This window comes from Colias philodice, chromosome 28, assembly GCF_061535455.1.
Source record: "Colias philodice isolate Cphi_HAF_F1 chromosome 28, ilColPhil1 Martin Lab GWU primary, whole genome shotgun sequence".
In the NCBI taxonomy this organism is placed as follows: Eukaryota; Metazoa; Arthropoda; class Insecta; order Lepidoptera; family Pieridae; genus Colias; species Colias philodice.
In genome coordinates, this window is record NC_143113.1 from 1,653,621 (window position 1) to 1,672,795 (window position 19,175).

The 19,175-nt window shown below is 34.8% G+C and overlaps 3 protein-coding genes across 3 annotated transcripts in view; 2 read left to right on the top strand and 1 right to left on the bottom strand.

Moving 5' to 3' along the window:
• LOC149476192 (uncharacterized) overlaps positions 1-3,187 on the bottom strand; it is a 33,755-nt gene extending 30,568 nt beyond the window's left edge. Inside the window, exons 1-3 of the mRNA XM_089712016.1 lie at positions 3,051-3,187; positions 1,947-2,065; positions 375-1,583 (exon numbers count right to left, since the gene is read on the bottom strand). Of these exons, the coding sequence (XP_089568142.1) occupies positions 375-1,583; positions 1,947-2,056 (1,319 nt within the window). The 5' untranslated portion in view covers positions 2,057-2,065; positions 3,051-3,187. The remainder of the gene's footprint in view (positions 1-374; positions 1,584-1,946; positions 2,066-3,050) is intronic.
• LOC149476193 (uncharacterized) overlaps positions 1-19,175 on the top strand; it is a 177,295-nt gene that overhangs the window by 15,356 nt on the left and 142,764 nt on the right. The gene's annotated exons all lie outside the window — the stretch shown is intronic.
• Positions 3,711-18,238, top strand: Smox (Smad on X protein). Its single transcript, XM_089712268.1, has 11 exons — positions 3,711-4,322; positions 8,184-8,277; positions 8,736-8,841; positions 9,766-9,862; positions 13,019-13,114; positions 13,472-13,551; positions 13,984-14,164; positions 15,402-15,499; positions 16,381-16,488; positions 16,766-16,910; positions 17,657-18,238. Exons 1-11 carry the CDS (start codon positions 4,120-4,122, stop codon positions 17,778-17,780), a joined length of 1,332 nt encoding a protein of 443 aa, XP_089568394.1. The 5' UTR covers positions 3,711-4,119; the 3' UTR covers positions 17,781-18,238.

Here is a 19,175-nt window from a genome sequence, read left to right on the forward strand (position 1 = left end):
TTAAATATAGTTATTTTGACGGTTTTAAAATGTGATTTATTCTTACAACTCTATATATAAGATTTGATCATAAATATAACATAATATACCTTTAGAAAAGAGCGTGTGTGCCGAGCACACGTGTCGGAAGTGAAACTTCTTTGGCAAGATTCAAAGATACCAAAATCGTCGACCTTGAAATTTTACTCTCAACGCGCTCAAAGAAGTTTCACTTCAGAAAACAGTTAATATAATATTATTATTATGGCTAGATGTTTCGGCAATTAATGTTGTTTTGCCTTACTCAATATCGATCAATCGATCAAGCAGTTTCGGAGGAGTTAAACTACAAACGCGACACGAGAATTTTATATATTTTAGATTGAACTACAAACCTGCATTTTAATTCAGAAATTCTATCATTCTGATATTTCCCTAAAAACTCCTTCACATCTTCATCAGCTTCCTCCAAATTGTCTATGACCTTATCTATTTCCATATCCGGTTCTATAATCTCTACGTCACTTGAACTCTCTTGCGCGGGAAGTGAGTCTGTGGTCTCTATTTTGTCTTTGGAATGGTCGAAGCAACGCCGTTTCAAATCTATATCCGTTACATTTTGAAATATGTATTGCTGGTTGTTCTTTATGACCAAATATTCGTCACTGTTTAAAGCTTCGTTAGGACTTTTCACAAGGCACAGTTTAAAATTATCGGCCAAGCATTGTTCGCAAATAATTTTCAACTGCATTGACATTCTTTTCTGTGGCGAACATCTATGTATTCTTTGGTCTTCGTTATCGAATAAATACATTTTTTCTAAATTGTTCTCAACGATTCTTCCGCAAATACAGCAGTCCTGGTTTTGTCCAGAATCTAAGTTACTTTTATACCAATTCTTGTGAACAATTCTCGTTGGATCAGTTTTACGTACATGCTTTCGTTTATCATAATTTATACTTTTATCGTACGGTAGAGAGTTAACTGGAGAATCTTTAAACATATTCAATATATCTTCTCGCGTAAATATATCGTTCTTTGGACAATTTTCGTCATAGTTTTTAAAATTGTCTTTAATAATGCTTGTGGGAGATACGTTTCTATTGACTGGGTGTAACATAGTGTACGTTTTTGCACCGGATTCTAGATATTTTGTGAACTGAGCTTCGAAATTGGATGTGTTGTTACATACTAGTTTAAATGGTAGGCTGTTTACGAAACTTTTAGGACTAGATGCATTACTAGACCATCTGGACACAGGACTCTCAATATTCACATCCTTATACTTATTATCATTATTAATATCATTAAGTTCGTCAGGATCGTCATTATATTTGACAAAAGGTATTTTTTCTAACGTTAGATCGATTAGAGGATCTTCATTGTCAAAATGGATTAAGGAAGCCTTAATTTGCGTTCCATCATCAAGAACATAAACTAAGTCGTCATTTGTATTTGAATCTAACGTATCATATGTTTGTCGTAAGCCAGAATTGGCTATATTCTGTTCAGCGTTTAAAAGGAATTGGTAGATATTATCGTCTAAGGACACAGGTTGGTTACCAGTTATGGAGTTTACGTCGATCTCAAAGCCTAACATTGACCTGAAATAAATTGTGACGTTTTTATGGTAGTTTTTACGAAATTTTTATGATGAATGATCAGGCTCCTGCTCCAATTACTTTACAGTAAAGATGAGGGTAGATTCCCAATTTCCTAGTACCCAGTATGCCGTTTTATAGGACATATCCTATAATACGGCGGTAAATTCAAAAACTTTACATTACTAATATATGTTTACTTTTATCTCACAACTTAAATTTACAGTAAAAAGAAAGAAAAAACATATTAATACTTTTTAATATTGATCTGTGATAGTGAACATAGTAGATTATATTCCATATTTCACCTAAAAACCTACCTTTGGTAAAGTAAAGATTGTATAAACAATATATAATATAACTTACTTAGCCTTATCCAAGAACAGTCGAAAATCATCATGCGGCTCGATTTTTAGAGCTACTTCGTCCCCATTTATATTATCCATGCATAGCACTAAGGGAGGGGGATCCGCCATATTGAATATCTGAAAATATAAATCAGATGATTAAGAATTAAATGTAAAAACTTGTCCTTACAATAAAAATTAATCATTAAATGTGTTTAAAAGTGTAAAACTAGAGAATGGATCGGCCAATTGGCAATTGTTTAACATTTTTTATGGAGAGAATTATAATTAATATTTATTCAAGGTACTCATAGTAGAAAAAGATTATTTATTGGCAATTTAAGACTGAACATTCTAATACTACAAGAATTTTTGAAAATCAATACAGTTAAGCGCTCAGTAAGCATTCTATTGGTACTTGAATATTTAAAATTAATATTGGTTTTGAGTTTATTTCTTATACACAAATCTTTTCCTTTCATAATATTAGTGCAAACTTGGGAATGCTTTTATTTTCAATTAACACACAAATATCTATGTTGATACATAAGAATTTAGATGTATAAAACCAGGTAAATCTATTTCGGAGCATGTTCAAGTTCTACTTCATTAACAGAAGTAACAAAATTATATTGATTTTCTAAATTATTATTCCACAACAGTATATTCTGTAGATGCTCTGAATTATAACAAGGTTCCTGTGTATTGTTTATGTAGACTACAAAGCATGATACATTACTATAAACCTATACAATTATACATGATCATTACATAAATCATCATTTGAATAACACACATGCTAAACAGGTCAAAATACCAATATAATTGGAATATTTTGTAAAAAATAAATTGAGAAAGTAAATATATTATAGGTATATGTTGAGAAATTAGAAACGGGCATTACATATTGTTTGCAAAGTATTTGTTCTAAAACTTATTCAGGTAAAAAACATGTGGAAACTTTCCAGCCTAGTATTTATTTGTTGGATTAGGAAAAAACAATTCGTTGTAAGTGGCCAGTAAACACAAATTATTAAATGGACATTAGCAAGATGATTCGCATCAAATACCTACGCAAAATGTAAGAAGTTTATAAAATAAGAAGAATAATAAATTCACTAACCAGCTAGATATTTTCCGGAAAAAATGTCGTTTTGCATGCAACTGGCATTCAACACAAGGAAAACAAATGAATAATTTGATTTTCATGTTTCACATTTTTGAAAACAAAATCATCGCGCCTTTTTCCGCAAAGCACAGTCTATGTTGAGTCTATGTCAAAATTGGAATTGATAATGACAACAGACAAACTCTACTATCTCTGCTCTTGGTTATGATTCAATAACCTCAAATTATATAATTATTATTTATTAATATTAATCACTCTATTACGTTAAATAAAATTTCTTATTTACTTCTGGATGGTATTAATTCAATTATTGAATATTAATAAATGCTTACAATCCATATAATATGTAACTTGAAAAATTTTGCCAGCATTTACCCGAATTATGGCAAATTTAAACACCATCGTTGTTCTATTAAAAAATTTAATTTAATTAAAATTCTTGAATTTCACTTTTCAGTATTGTTTTTAATGCTTCAAAATATGAAACTCACTTTGTACGTCGTATAACCCCGAGAGCCAAGATACTGAGTAGGCATGCCGCGCCGCATGATATTTTTAATTATACACCGGAAGAACCATATATAATTAGGGAATTTTATAAATGTTTGATGGCAACACATAAAACTGTCAAATTGTTATCAGCGTGGGTGTGAACTTCGATTGATAAAAAAATAAAAACAAATAGTTATCTTTTATGTCATATCGTAAAAATCTGTATCTTTATTATTTGTTTTGAACGTATTTATTACTTTTAATAAGAATTATTGAAATAACAATATTAAATACATATACCTAATACGCTATCGTACAGGATAATTAAATAAAATAATTAAAATAAATACAAATCAAAAGCGCGAGAAAGAGACAAACATCGTGAATATGTTCAATGTTGATTGACAATGAAGTGTCATAAGTCATTCATTAATTCATATTTCATTTCCCAATTCCCAATAATGGCCGAATCTTAATCTAAATACGGATTCGTAAATCTTATTGTTGTTCGGTTGCGAATTTTTTCGTGCAAGTGATTTCAGTGCATGTGTTGAAAAGGGAATAACGCGGAATGTTTCCGCTTACCCCGCCCGTTGTGAAAAGACTTTTGGGCTGGAAAAAAGGTCCTGAGGGATCGTCAGCCGCGGAGGACAAATGGTCAGAAAAGGCAGTTAAGAGTCTCGTTAAGAAGTTGAAAAAGAGTGGAGCTATTGAGGAGCTAGAAAAAGCTCTATCGAATCAGAGCAGCCACACTAAATGCGTTACTATACCAAGGTACATACGATCAGTTGTTTTTTTTGTTTACTACTGTTGTAGGTAGTCAAAATTATTTTCGAAAACTATCTTTACGCACAATTTCGTCATTGATTAAAATTATCTGCCTTATAATTGATGTCTTTAATGTAATGTTAGTAATGATTAAAAAAAATCAAATAGGTTTGAATGATTTCTGATTACATAAACAATCAATTATATTGTTTACAATTTAAATTGTACATACAATGTATCAATTTGTTGTTGACTTAATAGTCTAATGATTTATCACTTATTACCTCACAATATCTTTGAAATAAATATGTAGGTTATGTATTCGCAAAATTTATTTTTACATGGTACCTTTTTAAGTACCCAATTAATATACTTTGGTAAATAATAAGATACATTTTTTAACCAGGATTGCCTTTATGTACTAAGTTCATTCTTCAAATATTATCTAATAAGATTCTTTGTAAGAAAAAACTTCAAATAAACTTTCATTATAAAATTGAATACAACAACTATTAAACTTTGTTCCAAAGTGGTGGTAAATAATTTTTATGTAGTGAGACAATTCTAGAGACTAGAGAGCTGTAACAACACGCAGGAGGTGTCTGCATTGTCATCAAATTGGAAACATAATCTGCGATTATTTTCTTATTTTGTATGTGATTTCATGTTCAGTGTAAAGATATGGGGAGTCAGAAGTATTGCTTTATATATTTATAATAAAATTAAGTCGGGTTTTCGTTCCTGACGCTATAACTTCAGAACGCACGAACCGATTTCCACGGTTTTGCATTCGTTGGAAAGGTCTCGGGCTCTGTGGGGTTTATAGCAAAGAAAAGGTGTGTCAGGTGTCGAAACGGAGTTCGCCCGGTTTGCTAGTATATTTATAATTATTAGTATACTAATTATATAAAAATTGCATTATTTCTGTAAGCACAAAGTCCATGTCTTTAAAAGATCCGAGATAGATAGAAAACAGTTACAGCGAAGTGAAGTTGTAGATATGTCGCCGTTATCTGGTTGAATCTGTTATTTGATTGCATGACTAGCACCTTCATATAATATATCACATCGCCTATACAATCATAAATTAAATAATATGTAGCAAATTACACATTAAAAAAATTGTCATTTTAACATCACCCATAAAGTATCTATGAATTAATAAGGCTATAAGCGGATGTATTGTTAGTTTGTCATGTAGAGCGAGCCCTCCAGTGAGGACAACTGCTGTTCGAGTCATCAATTTAGATAATATCTTTCTTTTTAAGACATTTTTTGTAGGTCTTTTTTAAGCTATTGCATAGCTTCTATCGCGGGCCTTGAGCGTGGGGACCGAATCGAGAAATTCCGTAACGAAAAAACCTCACGCTCCCCACACCGAAACTCGGAGGCGTGGCTTGAAGGCATAGCATGCAATAGCTTTACCGCGGCAGTCCCCGAGTGCCACATGTCTTTTATTTTAACGATGTGTATTTTCAAACTAAAACATTGATGTTGAATCATGAAAACATGGATTTACTAACTACCAACAGTTTCAAAGCAGTTTCTACAGAGAATAGCTAGCAAGAAATTGTATTAATATGACTATGATTTGATCTTATAGTTAGTAACTACTTCTATTTATTTAATCCATGAAAATGTATTTTCTTTGGTAGGTAGCGTAAAGTATAGATAAAGTAATTTTAGATTAAACTAGCGGTCCGCCCCGGCTTCGCCCGTGGTACATATGAAAAATAGATGTTGGCCGATTCTCAGACTTACCCGATATGCACAGAAAATTTCATGAGAATCGGTCCACCCGTTTCGGAGGAGTATGCAGACTAACATTGTGACACGAGAATTTTATATATAAGATAATATTTTGACATAATTATAGATAAGAGAATTAATATTGCATGATAATAGCAAAATAATATAAATAGACTAGACATCTCTTAATTATTTAGAAAGAATTTAGCAACTTATACCTAATATATTATTTAAATGGACAGCTATAATAATTTATTTTAATTTACAGCCTTAACAATAAAATATGAAATTATGTTGTAAAAATAAATACCAACACATTGTTTAAAGATATAACACAAGGCCAGCATATTTATTGTAGATTGTTCTTATCTATCATATCTTATCCCTAACATTGTTGTAATTTGCTAAATTTTTTGGCAACCCTACACAAGGTCAGCATAAATTATGACCTCAAATACAAGGTTAGATTGTTATGTACAAAGGGGATCTTCAAATTTTGTTCTAACAAAGACTGAAATTTATATTTAGCGAAATTCAAATCGATCCGAGTCAAATACGATATTTTAATACGTCTAGGGCATTGACCTTGCGATTTTTCGTCCATTATGCCCAAAACCGGAAAATTCAATATGGCGGATAAGGTACTGACTCTACTACCGACTATTCTAGGAAAAACTCCACACCTAAATGAACGACTATAACCCGACCAAAATTGAAATCCCCCGAGCTCATTGACCTCGCTCGGGACAACGACCATCGCACTTTAGTTACATAACCGCAGACAGGACGCAAAATCCAAAAGGAAGGTCAAATCGCCGTCAAAACAATTGAAGCTTTGTCAATATGGCCGACGGGTTTTGGACCTCTGCGTTTTTTTAACCGCTATTTTTATTAGAACAGGAAATAATTCTCAATTCGAAAAGGTTCTATACTTTATCCGGTGTATAATATTTGCGATATTTCTAAATACGTGCGTGTCTATGTGCGTTTTATGTGAAAATTGATTTGTTTTTGTGTTAGAAAAGTGTTAGTGTGTATTTGTGATAGTATTTTTAAAATAAAAATCGTAAGTAATTCTTATTGGAATCTTATTTGTCAATGAACTCTTTGTTGAAACTACTTTCAGTAATCAATATTTTTAACAGATATTGAATAGACTAAGGTCACAGGTATTATTATTTTGTTATTACGCACGTGAGATTTTAGATTAGCTTTTTATTTAGCAGGTTAAATGATAAAATTTACCGTAAATATTACCTTGATGCGTCGTTTTTAGTTAGTCCTTGATTAATACATAAACAACTACTCGGGTAAAAAGTACTTATAACTCGTAAAATTTATAATAATATGTTTTTATTTCATTAATTAAATAAAAAATAAAAATGTTAAGTGTACTTTTTATTACATAATTTTGATTATTTTTTTGCTGTTCCAACTTCCAATATGATTTAAAAACAATGCATTATGTTTTAAATTTTATATAGGTTCTAATATTATAAGACTTCTCATAGTCTGCACAAACATTCATATCTAAATTTTCAATATATTGTTGGTGAAAGTCCTTATGTATTATTAGTATGCTTCATTAATTTAAATTAAAATAAAATTGATATTTTTTCAAAAGAGGCAATACAGTTTCTTGAGCGCTCTTCTTTAAAAATGACTTTTAGTTTTGTTTATAATAATTTGAATGTCTATAGGGATTCTAGCTGAATGAAGGTTTGAGTTTGAGCTTTTACCAAGGTCTGTAGGCTCAGTTGGTGGTAAACAGATATCTATGGTTGTGACAAAAATACTTCTAGAAGATGTCAAATTGAATAAATACATGTTTAAATTTGAGTTTATTTTTATGATGAAAGGTGTCTATCCTCTTTATCAATGTAGTGGTTAAGTAATATCTGTTTACTAGCTGTGCTCCACGGTTTTACCCGCGTTGCTCCGCTCCTGTTGATCTTAGCAAGATGATATATAGCCTATAGTCTTAATCAATGAATGGGCTATCTAACACTGAAAGAATTTTTCAAATCGGACCAGTAGTTCCTCAGATTAGCGCGTTCAAACGAACAAACTCTTCAGATTTACAATATTAGTATAGATATATATTTATTTTTGTTTCAGAGTGAAGCCCAATGATAATATATTGAATGGACAGTACAGGAAGGGTCTGCCGCATGTAGTTTACTGCAGGCTGTGGCGCTGGCCGCAGCTACAGGTCAGTTTTATGTGCAACACGTTTTAATAAGATTTCTATGACGAGGTAAAAGTTTTGAATTAAAAGTAGTTTCTCTGTTGTATTGTACCATTGTGGTTTATCTGCAACATGATCTTTATGAAATTGTTTCTTTTTTAAAGGAAGGGATTGTTAGATGAAGTGAGCATTTTAAAATAAAAAATTATCTACATTTTATGTTATTTTCGCTGGTTCATCCCGCACAGGTTTTCCTAGTGGGTTAACCAGGGATATATACAATTTATGTGAAAATTGTGAAAAATAATTAAATTTTTGAATTTGAATTTGAAATTTGAATTTATTGATTTTCTACAAGATGTTATGTCATAGAATTCATGGAATTATTTATTTAAATATAAAAATAAAACACTAATATGCATACCAATTTGCATAATACAAATAATTTGTGTCATTAAAAAAACTATTGTTTAATATTGCAGAGTCAGCATGAATTAAAGCCAGTTGATCACTGTGAATTTGCATACCAGTTGAAGAAGGACGAAGTGTGCATCAACCCTTATCATTATAATAAAATCGATTCGCCTGGTAAGTGAAAAATAGCAATTTTAAATGAAATTACCTACTTAAAACATAAGTATAATTATTAAAAAATAATAGCATAAAATAAGTAGTAAGATATTACTTTTTACGAGGACTCATGTCATGTTATTTCGATAATATGCAATATGACACACGGGAAGTGTCTGACATCTTACTTTTAACCATAATATATTCTAAAACATATACAATCTGCCACGAGAAAATACATGAAGTAAGTAAAGTTTTTGTGAATCTGTCCTTGATGACCTGATATTTAGAAATTGGCGGTTGACCAAGCTAGCAGGTAGGCATATGATATTAGTACATACTAACACTACTCAATCGTTTACATTTCATCCGTCTGAAAATAGATGACGTCTGGCGGCCATGGGATCTTGCTCTATTTGAATTGATTCTTTTTTTCAAATATCTTGAATCATTTTTCATTTTCATCATCTTGACACTAATTGCATTTTCTGCCATAATTCACAGCTTCCAGGTGCATTCTATTATAATTAGCGTGCTCGTAAGTTATAATTACATATTATACTGTAATACAAGAGTGGTAATTGACAGATCGCATATTTCTATATTATCTATCAGTGAGTGATGAATGTCAAAATATTTACGCAGGTCACTATTACTTCTTCATTTAACTAAAAAAAAAATTGGTTGTCTGTAAAGTCGGTTTACTGACGATAGTTGAACGTGACAACGTCCGATTGTTCTTCTTTGTCGCTCGTTCCGCGCTCTCGCTTGCACTTCAAGCCTTACATGGAACGCCTCAGAGCGAGGTAACGCCGCATGAGTCATGTTTTTTTCGTGCGTGCAGCCGGCTCTATCGAATTATACACGTCAAAAATTATAGACATGACATACACAAACATTTATTCACAAAAAATAACACATACAACAATTGAAACTTTGCAGCGTTGCCTCCAATCCTTGTGCCTCGTTGCCCGGAGAGCGAGAGCAGAGCTCCGCCCCCGTACGACTACCACCAGCCGCACCACGAGCACACGGATAAGTGAGTTTCTTTTATATATTCATAATTTATTTTGTGTGTATGTTTGTCACTGAAATCTTAAACGGATGAACAGATATGTATTAAGGAACTTTTTTTGTGTCTGCAAGTGGATTTAAAATTTGTTTAATAGGTTTACAAAGTAGAATGCGGTATGAATCGCATTAAATTGAGGAAAAAAATGTATAATGATGTTCATTTCATACTTCTCCGCTTCTATCGGTTGTATTTTGATGTTATTGGCTAAATTACTGTTACTTTTTTATTTAATTTAATTTAATTAATTTTTACCGAACTCATAATTGTGTTGCTCTCTCTTATTATATTTAGGTATACTTACCATTTTTTTTCGCATTAATTTTTCGATAAAAACATTTTTACAATTAAAAAGTTATTTTTGCCTTTTTAATCCATACTAATCTCTACATCAGATCCTACCAACTGGCCAAGTGATTCGAAAAGATTGCCTGATGTTATTGACTTTTTTATAATGAAGGGTTTATCAAGCCTATTCCATCACATACAAACATGCCTGGACGTTGACTCGAATCATGTCCCAGTTATACTAACCATTGGCATAAATGCTATTAAAGTTTCAAAAAGTATAAAACTTTATAATACACGCACTAATTGGAAAAGGTTCCACAAACTGGTTAACGATAGGCTTGATCTGAAAATACCCCTGAAGACTGAGACAGATATAGATGAAGCTACAAGAATTTTTACCACAACAATACAGGAATGCTGCTGGACATGTACCCCCAACTTACCGAACCGCCTACCTCAGGACAAGCTTATCTCAGAATCCATAAAAACAAAAATATTGGAAAAAAGGAGACTGAGGCGAGTATGGCATACAAGTAGACACCCAAACGATAAAAAGAAACTGAATAAAGCCGCCAAGGACCTGAAAGCTCTTTTATCCGAAGCCAATGATGCATCGATGCAAGCTTATCTGGAAAATCTAACAAACACCAAAGCCACAAATTACTCACTTTGGAAGGCATGCAAAAACTTTGACCGGCCACTTCATCACAAACCACCAATTCGAACTCAAGGCGGGAACTGGGCTAAATCCCCGCAAGACAAAGCTACAGCTTTCGCAAATCATCTTAGTCAAGTTTTCCAGTCAAACCGAACAGAATATGACGATGATGAAACGTATATTGATTCAGTTCTCATGCAGGACTACCAACTCGATCTTCCTCTAAAACTAGTAACTCCTAAAGAAATCCGTAGGAACATTACAATCATGGACGGTAACAAAGCACCAGGGTTTGACCTCATTGATGGAAAGGTCCTGAAGGAATTGCCACGAAAGGGAATAGTATTTCTTACCTCATTATTTAATGCTATACTGCGAATAGGGCACTTTCCTGATTTATGGAAAGTCTCGCAGGTCATAATGATACTTAAACCTGGAAAGCCTGCTCATGAATTAACCTCATACCGACCGATCAGTCTTCTGCCAACTACATCTAAATTATTCGAGAAATCTCTGCTCCATAGACTTAATGACATCCTTAAACAAAAATCAATTATCCCTGACCATCAATTTGGATTCCGTAGTGAACATGCCACATTGGAACAGGTCCACAGAGTTTGTAGAAGCATAAGAAAGTCCTTTGAAAAGAAAGAATATTGTTCATCTGCATTTCTTGACATACAGCAGGCTTTTGACAAAGTTTGGCATAAAGGTCTATTGTACAAAATCAAAAATTTATTACCACATACCTTCTATGGAGTTTTGGCATCTTATATATCCAATAGAATATTTCAAGTAACAGAAAACGAATGTACATCAGGCTTCTACAATATCCTTGCTGGAGTACCACAGGGATCAGTACTCGGACCAGTTTTGTACACCCTATACACATCCGATATTCCAAGAAACTCAGATGTAGTAGTTGCGACGTTTGCAGACGATACAGCGTTACTTGCATCACACAAATGTCCGATGCAAGCATCCCAAAATCTACAAAAGGCACTGAATGAAATAGAATCCTGGATGAAAAAATGGAAAATTACTGCCAGTGTCACTAAATCAGTACACGTGACCTTTACTCTTCGCAAAGATAACTGTGCTCCTGTAACACTAAACGGTACTCAACTTCCCCACTGTGATACTGTCAAGTACTTGGGCATGCATCTAGATCGTCGGCTTACCTGGAAAGAACACATTAAAAAAAAAAGGGACGAAATAAATTTAAAATACAGAGGACTCCACTGGCTTCTAGGTCGAAACTCAAAATTGTCCATGAACAACAAACTCCTCATTTATAAAACAGTTCTTAAACCAATATGGACATACGGACTGCAACTTTGGGGTGCAAGCTGTAACTCTAATATAATGATAATGCAACGAGTTCAAAACTATATTCTCAAGCAATTATCAGGTGCTCCCTGGTTCATCAGAACAGAAGAGGTCCACACTCTATTGAATATACCAACCATCAAAGAGGAAATATGTACGCAACATTTTTCATACAAAGTGCGATTGGGAAAGCATCCAAACCCACTTGCTACAAAACTGCTTGAACCTGAAAACGTGCGTCGACTCAAAAAGCGACGAGACATTTTTGACTAGTCAACACTGCCGGCTACCAAGCCCGATAAAATAAAGGGTGGACTCCAATGGGAGCAGCATCCTTCCTGCCATATGCGCCTTCAACATATCCGCTTATAGTCTAGCGACTGATCGCAGATATAATAAAAAAAAAAAAAAAAAAAAAATCCATACTAATATTATAATCGTCGTATATAGTATCTCTGTCTGTCTGACTGTTACTCAATCACGCCTTAACTATGCAACAATTTGCATGTTTGGTATAGAGATATTTTGATACCCGAGAAAGGACATAGGCTACTTTTTACCCCGGGAAAGAGGATAGGTTTTATCCCGGAAATCCCACGGGAACGGGAACTACACGGGTTTTTCTTTGACTGCGCGGGCGAAGCCGCGGGTGGAAAGCTAGTTAAATATAAAACTAAATGATGCCTGTCTGTGTTAAGTGGTTGTTCATAACTCATTTTTGAAAAATTAACATTAATTTATCAGGCCCCGGAACCACAGACACAATAGAAAATCTATTGTGTCTGGGACCGATCGGGCCCCTTGGGGCTCAATGGGTTAATCTGTTTGTATGTTTGTCCGTACAGCAGCGTGATGCAGAGCGGCGTGGTGAGCGCCCACAGCGCGCTGTACCTCGAGGCGACGCTCGCGCAGCAGGTGCCCGGCAACACCACTGTGCACCTGTGAGTTTGTGTGTCTGTCTGTCTGTCTGTCCGTACAGTGCAATAGTTGCTGGTAATGAAACACTACACTGAACACTCGACTGACCGGTTGGCTTGGTTGGTAGTGGCCCTGCCTTCCAAGCCAGAGGTCGTGGGTTCGATTCCCACCCGGGGCAAATATTTGTGTGATGAACATAGATGTTTGCTCTGTGTCTGGGTGTTAATTATCTATATAAGTATTTATTTAAAATTATATATGTATGTTTATCAGCCATCTGGTTTCCATAACACAAGCGAAAGCTTAGTATGGGATCAGATCGTGCCGTGTGCGAAAATTGTCCTGAAATACTTATTTATTTATTTATTATAAAATTCCAGGAGTTCGTCGACAGTGGAGACGCCGCCGCCGGGCTACATGAGCGAGGACGGCGATCCGATGGACCACAACGACAACATGAGTGAGTTTGTTGACAATTTTATTGTTTATTTGTTGTTATTTTTGTAAAAGACAAAATGCTATGATGATGTTTGCCAAAAAAATAACTACTCAAAATATACTTGCTACAGTAAAGCTCAAATAATAGTTAATTATAATTACTTGGTTTATCAAAATAAGAGAAACTTTGGTATCTTATCCATGGCAGAATGCACCATACTTATCATATGATTACTCGTTATTTTATCCACACTATAATTACTTTGAACCTTTTTTATTTACCAGATCTACTAACACATGACACTAACTTATACTTAACCTTTATCATTTACGGTACGGTTGAATTGGTTTAATTGTATCTATTGATACAAAAAAGAATCTCGTGCTGAATACAACACGAGATTTTTTTTGTTTCCCTCTATCTAACCTTAAACCCTATTTTTACGTTCTGCAGACCTAACCCGTCTGAGCCCGAGCTCCCTCGGCGCCGAAACCGCTCCCGTACTGTACCACGAGCCAGCGTTCTGGTGCAGCATCAGTTACTACGAGCTGAACACACGTGTAGGGGAGACTTTCCACGCGTCTCAGCCGTCTATCACTGTGGACGGGTTCACTGATCCGAGTAATAGCGAGCGGTGAGTAGACGGGTGGGAAGGGAGACGGGTGGGAAGCGAGACGAATGGTGAGGGAGACGTCTGGTGAGGGAGACGCCTGGTCAGGGAGACGTCTGGTGAGGGAGACGCCTGGTGTGGGAGACACCTGGTGAGGGAGACGAATGGTGAGGGAGACGTCTGGTGAAGATGGTTGGTCTGGTTATGTTGTATATGTGCTCAGATAGTTACTATGAGCTAAACACACGTGTAGGGGAGACTTTCCACGCGTCTCAGCCGTCTATCACAGTGGACGGGTTCACTGATCCGAGTAATAGCGAGCGGTGAGTAGACGGGTGGGGAGACGTCTGGGGAGGGAGACGCCTGGTGAGGGAGACGAATGGTGTGGGAGACGCCTGGTGAGGGAGACGAATGGTGTGGGAGACGCCTGGTGAGGGAGACGAATGGTGTGGGAGACGCCTGGTGAGGGAGACGAATGGTGTGGGAGACGGTTGCTAACGGAGACCAATAATTGATAAATAATTTTGATTTTGAAATACATATTTGTTTAAATGAAGACTAAAAAGAAAATAATATTAAATAGTTTGGAAAATCCAAAAGTGCACGCCTCATAATTTTTTTTAATAAATATTTATTAATTATTATTTTTGTTTATTTAATAACAATTAAACCACATCGAATCAGACCCTGAAAAATGAAAGGGTTCTATTCCTGAGCATACTCAAGCGTAAGAGAAAAAAAAAGACTCGATTAGTAAAGTATTTCGGTCGCTATCGTGTTAACAAGAAAAAGGATCCGCACATACAGACACACGGACGTCCAAGACAGAACTTTTTTAAACTGTTTTTTAACTACTTTAAATAACAAAAATGACATCAAAAATATCATGAATGTTAAAAATAGTGTTTTTTCTTAATATGTGTGTGTATGTATTATCTTACAAGTGCAATGTATGATACATAAAGACATTTTAAGTTTGAAAAATCAGATGTTTTGCGCGAAGTGACAGTAGTACCCACCTCAACGCTTCGCTTATGAGGCGTGCAATAAAAATGACCATCGGAAAATGTTTTTGTAATATGTCCCGTATTACATTTTTTAAGAATATTGTTCAACGAGAAAATTATTCTAGTGTTATCTTTTGCTATGGTTTCTAAATAAATTATGAATATTTAATACTAATGTATAATATTAATGTGCTTTTAAATATTTTTTCTTTCCTTCTAATGTTTAAAATTAATAAATAACTGTTTTTTCACAGTTTCTGCCTCGGTCTCCTGTCTAACGTGAATCGCAACGAAGTGGTCGAACAAACACGCAGACACATTGGTAAAGGCGTGCGCCTTTACTATATAGGTGGTGAGTGTATGGACCGATGCTTTTTTTGTTATTTAGAAATAAATAATGTTTTGGTTGCGTAATTAAAATGTTTTGGAAAGTTTTGACCAAGTTAAAAATATATAATTACTAACTTACCGCCCGCTTTGACTTAAACCTAATAAATTATATACTAAAACCTTCCTCTTGAATCACTCTATCTATTAAAAAAAACCGCATCAAAATCCGTTGCGTAGTTTGAAAGATTTAAGCATACAAAGGGACATAGGGACAGAGAAAGTGACTTTGTTTTATACTATGTAGTGAAGTGAAGAGGTGGGATTCGAACCCACGGCTTATTCATCCGTAAGACGGAAGACGCGGGTTAAAATCCCATCTCATAAACTGATTTTTATCTCATGTCTAAAAATGTACAAAGAATAAGCAGTGAATCATACCAAAAAAAATGTGTGCGTGTACTAGTGTACCTACACACGTAAGAAGTGAAACTTCTTTATGATCTTATTTTTCAAAAAAATAATTTTTGAAACAACTTTACAGAAATAGGTCGAATCACGCGTGGTAGGGACGATAAAAAGATGGCGCGTAACGGAAAAATGTTCCGCGTAACGAAAAAATGTTACACTAGATTTTTTCCAACCCCGATAAAGAAGTCTCACTTCATTGAGTGTCTTAATCAAAAAAAGAAGTTTCACTTCAAAAACCAACTGGATCGAATTTTTATTATTTTCGTTTGGATGAAGGTAGAAAAGAAAAGTTTAAATTTTTGTTCTTGACGTTTTTTAGGTTAGCTACAAAAACCTTATATTTTAACAATTTTAGTAGTCTTGTGTACACGATTATTATTAACCTATTTTAAGTTTTTTCGGGTAGTTTTAAATTTGATTTATTCATTATTACAGGGGAAGTGTTCGCAGAATGCCTCAGTGATTCCTCAATATTCGTACAGAGTCCAAATTGCAATCAACGCTACGGATGGCATCCGGCGACCGTTTGTAAAATACCGCCAGGTTTGTTGGTTTTTTAATTTTTATTATTTTTTCTGTGTATTCATATGCGACCAGTCGTACACTGAAACTGAAAAAACAAACTTTTATTTAGCAGCTAAGTGAAAATTGACAACAAAAGGTAGAAAATACACACAAAAAATGACTATGTATAATTATAGTGTGTCCTACTGTAAAAGGAGTTAACTAGTTTTTCACGAGCAGATAGCTACAAAATACCCCAAAAAGAAAGCATGTTTTTTTTGTATTTTTTTTTACTATTTTAAAGTATTTTTTTCAGGTTGCAACCTAAAAATATTCAACAACCAAGAGTTCGCCGCACTACTAAGCCAGTCGGTGTCTCAGGGCTTCGAAGCTGTGTTCCAATTGACTCGCATGTGCACAATACGCATGAGCTTCGTGAAGGGATGGGGCGCGGAGTACAGGTGAGGAGATATATAGTACATGAGTGGGTATATAGTACATACATGAGACATGAGTGGGTATAGTACACATTAGTGGGTAAGTAGTACATACATGAGACATGAGTGGGTATATAGTACATGCACGAAACATGAGTGGGTAAATAGTACACATGAGGTTGTAAATAGACAAAGCAGCGTGTACAATACGCATGAGCTTCGTGAAGGGATGGGGCGCGGAGTACAGGTGAGGAGATATATAGTACATGAGTGGGTATATAGTACATACATGAGACATGAGTGGGCATATAGTACATGCACGAAACATGAGTGGGTAAATAGTACATAGATGATGCATGAGTGGGTAAATAGTACATACATGATGCGTGAATGGGTAAATAGTATATACACAGTACACATGAGTGGTTAAGTAGTACACACATGAGACATGAGTGGGTAAATAGTACATACATAAAATTCAATATATAGAAATATTTTTCTAATTTTTGCTGACGTGAGGACCTTTTTGGCATCACCACAATTTTGAATATGTATTTTACTTTTTTTTGTAATTATGTTTTTGTTTTCTCTTTGTTTTTGGTGCCATATAAATGAATTTGAGTTTGAATTTATACCACTAGCTTTCCCACCCTCTATATGTGTGCTAAATTTTATTGTAATCGGTTCAGTAGTATTTGCGAAAGAGTTACAAACATACACATACACATTCATCCTCACAAACTTATTAATGACATATTTCTCACAAACAGACGACAAACAGTGACATCAACCCCGTGTTGGATCGAGCTGCATCTAAACGGTCCACTGCAGTGGCTCGACCGCGTGCTCACACAGATGGGGTCACCGCCGCTGCCCTGCTCTTCTATGTCCTGAATTGGGTACACGTGTGTAACTCATGAGTAGGTGTATAGTACATGAGTTTGTGTCATGAGTGCGAAGTGCGTATGTTTATGGAAAAACGCTGCGCTGCTTGTTCATGTCCTGAACTGGGTACACGTGTGTAACTCATGAGTAGCTGTATAGTACATGAGTCTGTATCATGAGTAGGTACTACAACATGTTTATGGAAAAACGCTGCGCCGCTTGTTCATGTCCTGAGCTGGGTACATTAGCTCATGAGTATATAAATAGTACATGAGTCTGTAGTAGTATATACATCATGAGTACATAATTAGAACATGCGTCTTTGTCATGAGTATATAAATAGTACATGCGTTTGTATCATGGGTGGGTAAATAGTAAATGCGTGACAGTTGCAAGTGCGTATGTGTTTATGGAAAAATGTATCCTATTACTACCATCTCTTTTCAGTGAATAGAGTATCATTCAATCTTCAAAAACATTTCAACAAGTAATAATTTGTAACAACCGTACCTAGATACTTTGCCTATGTACTATTTATTACTTGTGTCGGTGACCTATCTACACGTTTTCACGTATAATACCGTCGGTTTGTGCGTGTCCATGTTTCGTGTACGTACTATACGTACTGTTCGTACTGTACCTATTGTACGTACTGTATGTACTGTACCTATTGACGTACTGTACGTGCTGTTCGTATTGTACGTGCTGTCGTACTGTACCTATTGTACGTACTGTAGGTATTGTACGTGCTGTACGTACTGTAGGTGCTGTACGTACTGTACGTGCTGTACGTTATGTACGCACTGTACGCGCTGTACGTTATGTACGTACTGTATGTGCTTTAGTCTGTATGTAGCTCGCAACACTCTGATTACCTCGGAAATGAGTCTTACGATTGTTTGATACGCAGTTTTGATGTAAATTCGATAATTATTGGTAGGTTAAGTGAACTCAAACCTTACTCAATTTTGAGTGTTATTTTTGGTATGAAGTTGGAGCTTTGCACCTATTTAGAAGAGAAACAGTGACACACTTGGTGCTACTATAGCTTGGTCTATAGTTGTTGAGTTTAACTCAAAGTTGAGTAGCGTTTGAGTGTTAGTTTAAACGATTCGGATGAGTCGATACGATGAAATAAAGTTTTTGACAAATATGATTTGTATGTTGTAGAAATTACAGTACATTTTCGCACAACACTTTTTATTTAGGATATAGAATCACAGTTTTCTTATACATATTATGGATCTGTTTAGCTTATCTGTCAGTTAAAATGACGAATAGGCTATCGGAAACATTATCAGCAACTAGTAAGTGGAAAATTGAATTCGGATATTTCTAAATGAACCATTTTTCATACAAAAATAACCATTTATTTACAAGAAAAAGGACAAAATCGGAAATTTG

Bases quoted from the DNA above. Each gene is read 5' to 3' on its own strand.
- Smox (XM_089712268.1), top strand. From the start codon at position 4,120: ATGTTTCCGCTTACCCCGCCCGTTGTGAAAAGACTTTTGGGCTGGAAA. The intron at 14,165-15,401 runs GTGAGTAGACGG...GTTTTTTCACAG, and splicing joins GATCCGAGTAATAGCGAGCG to TTTCTGCCTCGGTCTCCTGT. The intron at 16,489-16,765 runs GTTTGTTGGTTT...TATTTTTTTCAG, and splicing joins CGTTTGTAAAATACCGCCAG to GTTGCAACCTAAAAATATTC.